At 16.9% G+C, this 1,773-nt stretch overlaps 1 protein-coding gene across 1 annotated transcript; it reads right to left on the bottom strand.

Annotated features, from left to right (window-relative positions):
* Positions 1 to 259: 259 nt before the first annotated feature.
* Positions 260 to 1,067, bottom strand: PRSY57_0310300 (hypothetical protein; the record flags this gene model as incomplete). Its single annotated transcript, XM_012905729.2, has 2 exons — positions 260 to 626; positions 865 to 1,067. The coding sequence occupies 2 exons, from the start codon at positions 1,065 to 1,067 to the stop codon at positions 260 to 262; spliced, it is 570 nt and encodes a 189-aa protein (XP_012761183.1).
* Positions 1,068 to 1,773: the final 706 nt, after the last annotated feature.

The following is a 1,773-nucleotide window of genomic DNA, read 5'->3' as shown; positions in this document are numbered from 1 at the left end:
TTTTTTTTTTTTTTTTTTTTTTTTTTTTTTTTTTTTTTTATTTTTTTTTTTTTTTTTATAAAAACATTTTTATTATATTTTTAAAAAAAAAAAAAAAAAAAAAAAAATATATATATATATATATATAATAAAATATAAAAACAGAGGCAAAAAATATGAATATGTATATATATATATATATATATATATATAATTATAAATGACATTAAAGTAAATTATTTTTTATCATACACAAGATTATTTAAAAATAAAAAAGTGTTCATATAATTTTGCAATACTTATATATAACCCTTAAAGTAAAATATGCTTGTCCTTTTGATAAAGTAAAGAGTTTCAAATATTTTAAACCGAAGCTACTAAGGTTTATTAATTTAAAATATATTTTTTCTTTTTTATATTTTATATTTAATGACTTTATTCTTGTTTCTACTGATTTTATAACACCCTTGGTTATTATATAACTACAGATAATACACATAATATAATGGGAGAATGCAACTAAAAAGATACATGCAAATATAAATGCCATAGAAAGGTCATTTTTCATTTTATAAAAAATAAACATTCCTACAAAACCAATAGTCATAAATAAATAAGAAAAGGCCGAGTTAAAAAATACGCAGACTCTAAAAAAAAAAAAAAAAATAGAAAAAAAAATATTAATAACAAAATGAATAAATAATAAAGAAAAATTCAAAAAATAAAGAAACCAATATTTGTTTATATGTACTTTTCTCAATGGAGTATTGGGAAGATATAAATATGATTATTGCGGTTTAAAATTCTATATACAAATATGTTATAAGCATGCACACAGACATATATATATATATATATATATATATATGTATATATTTTAATTACAGGGATACTTTAGATTTCATTAATTCATTTAAGGCTTCTATTTCATTTTGCATATTTTCATTAGAATATAAATACCTTGAATCATTTGTCCAAGGATCAAATATATATTCATATTTTATAAGACACACATTCATTGAAATGTCTGTATAATCATAGACAGCCAAATCCTCTTCTGGTTTTCCTAATGTAGGGTTCATCATCATACTTGTTTTTATGAAATATATATTCAAATATGTTATATATGTATATATAACATATATCTCATTGTAATATTATTTATGAAAATATATATATATATATATATGTATATATTTTTAACTATAATATTATTATTATTATATATATATATATTTATTTATATATATATACCTTATTTAATATATTAAAATGTTACATGAAATATTCTGAACATATTATCAAAGTGAGAAAAATATTATGAACGTTCATAATTTTTTCAAACAATTAAAGCTGTTTTTTTTTTTGTTTTTTTTTTTTTTTTTTTGTTTTTGTAATAATTTGGCTAGTTATCTATAAACAATTTTATATTAGTTAATTCAATAGAAATATAAAAGAATTACATATTTCAAATGTGACAAAAAAAAAAAAATATACTTTCTGTAATAGACATAAATTTATTGTGGTATATATATCACATCAAAAAATAAAATAATAACATAGTAGAAAAGTTGAAAATGTTTACAAAACAGACAACCATATTATAAACAGTAATAATTTTATATTATGCCCATATTTATGGAATGATGTTATAAATACATTATTTAGAAATTACATAAATATATATCCTATAGCATGTATAAAATTTCTGGAATATATTATAATCCATATTATATTTTTAATCATTTAATTTACCAAAAAAAAAAAAAAAAAAAAAAAAAAAAAATTAATGGA

The sequence above is a fragment of the Plasmodium reichenowi genome, chromosome 3 (assembly GCF_001601855.1).
Source record: "Plasmodium reichenowi strain SY57 chromosome 3, whole genome shotgun sequence".
NCBI classification, from domain to species: domain Eukaryota; phylum Apicomplexa; class Aconoidasida; order Haemosporida; family Plasmodiidae; genus Plasmodium; species Plasmodium reichenowi.
This window is presented reverse-complemented; position numbering and strand designations above follow the sequence as displayed.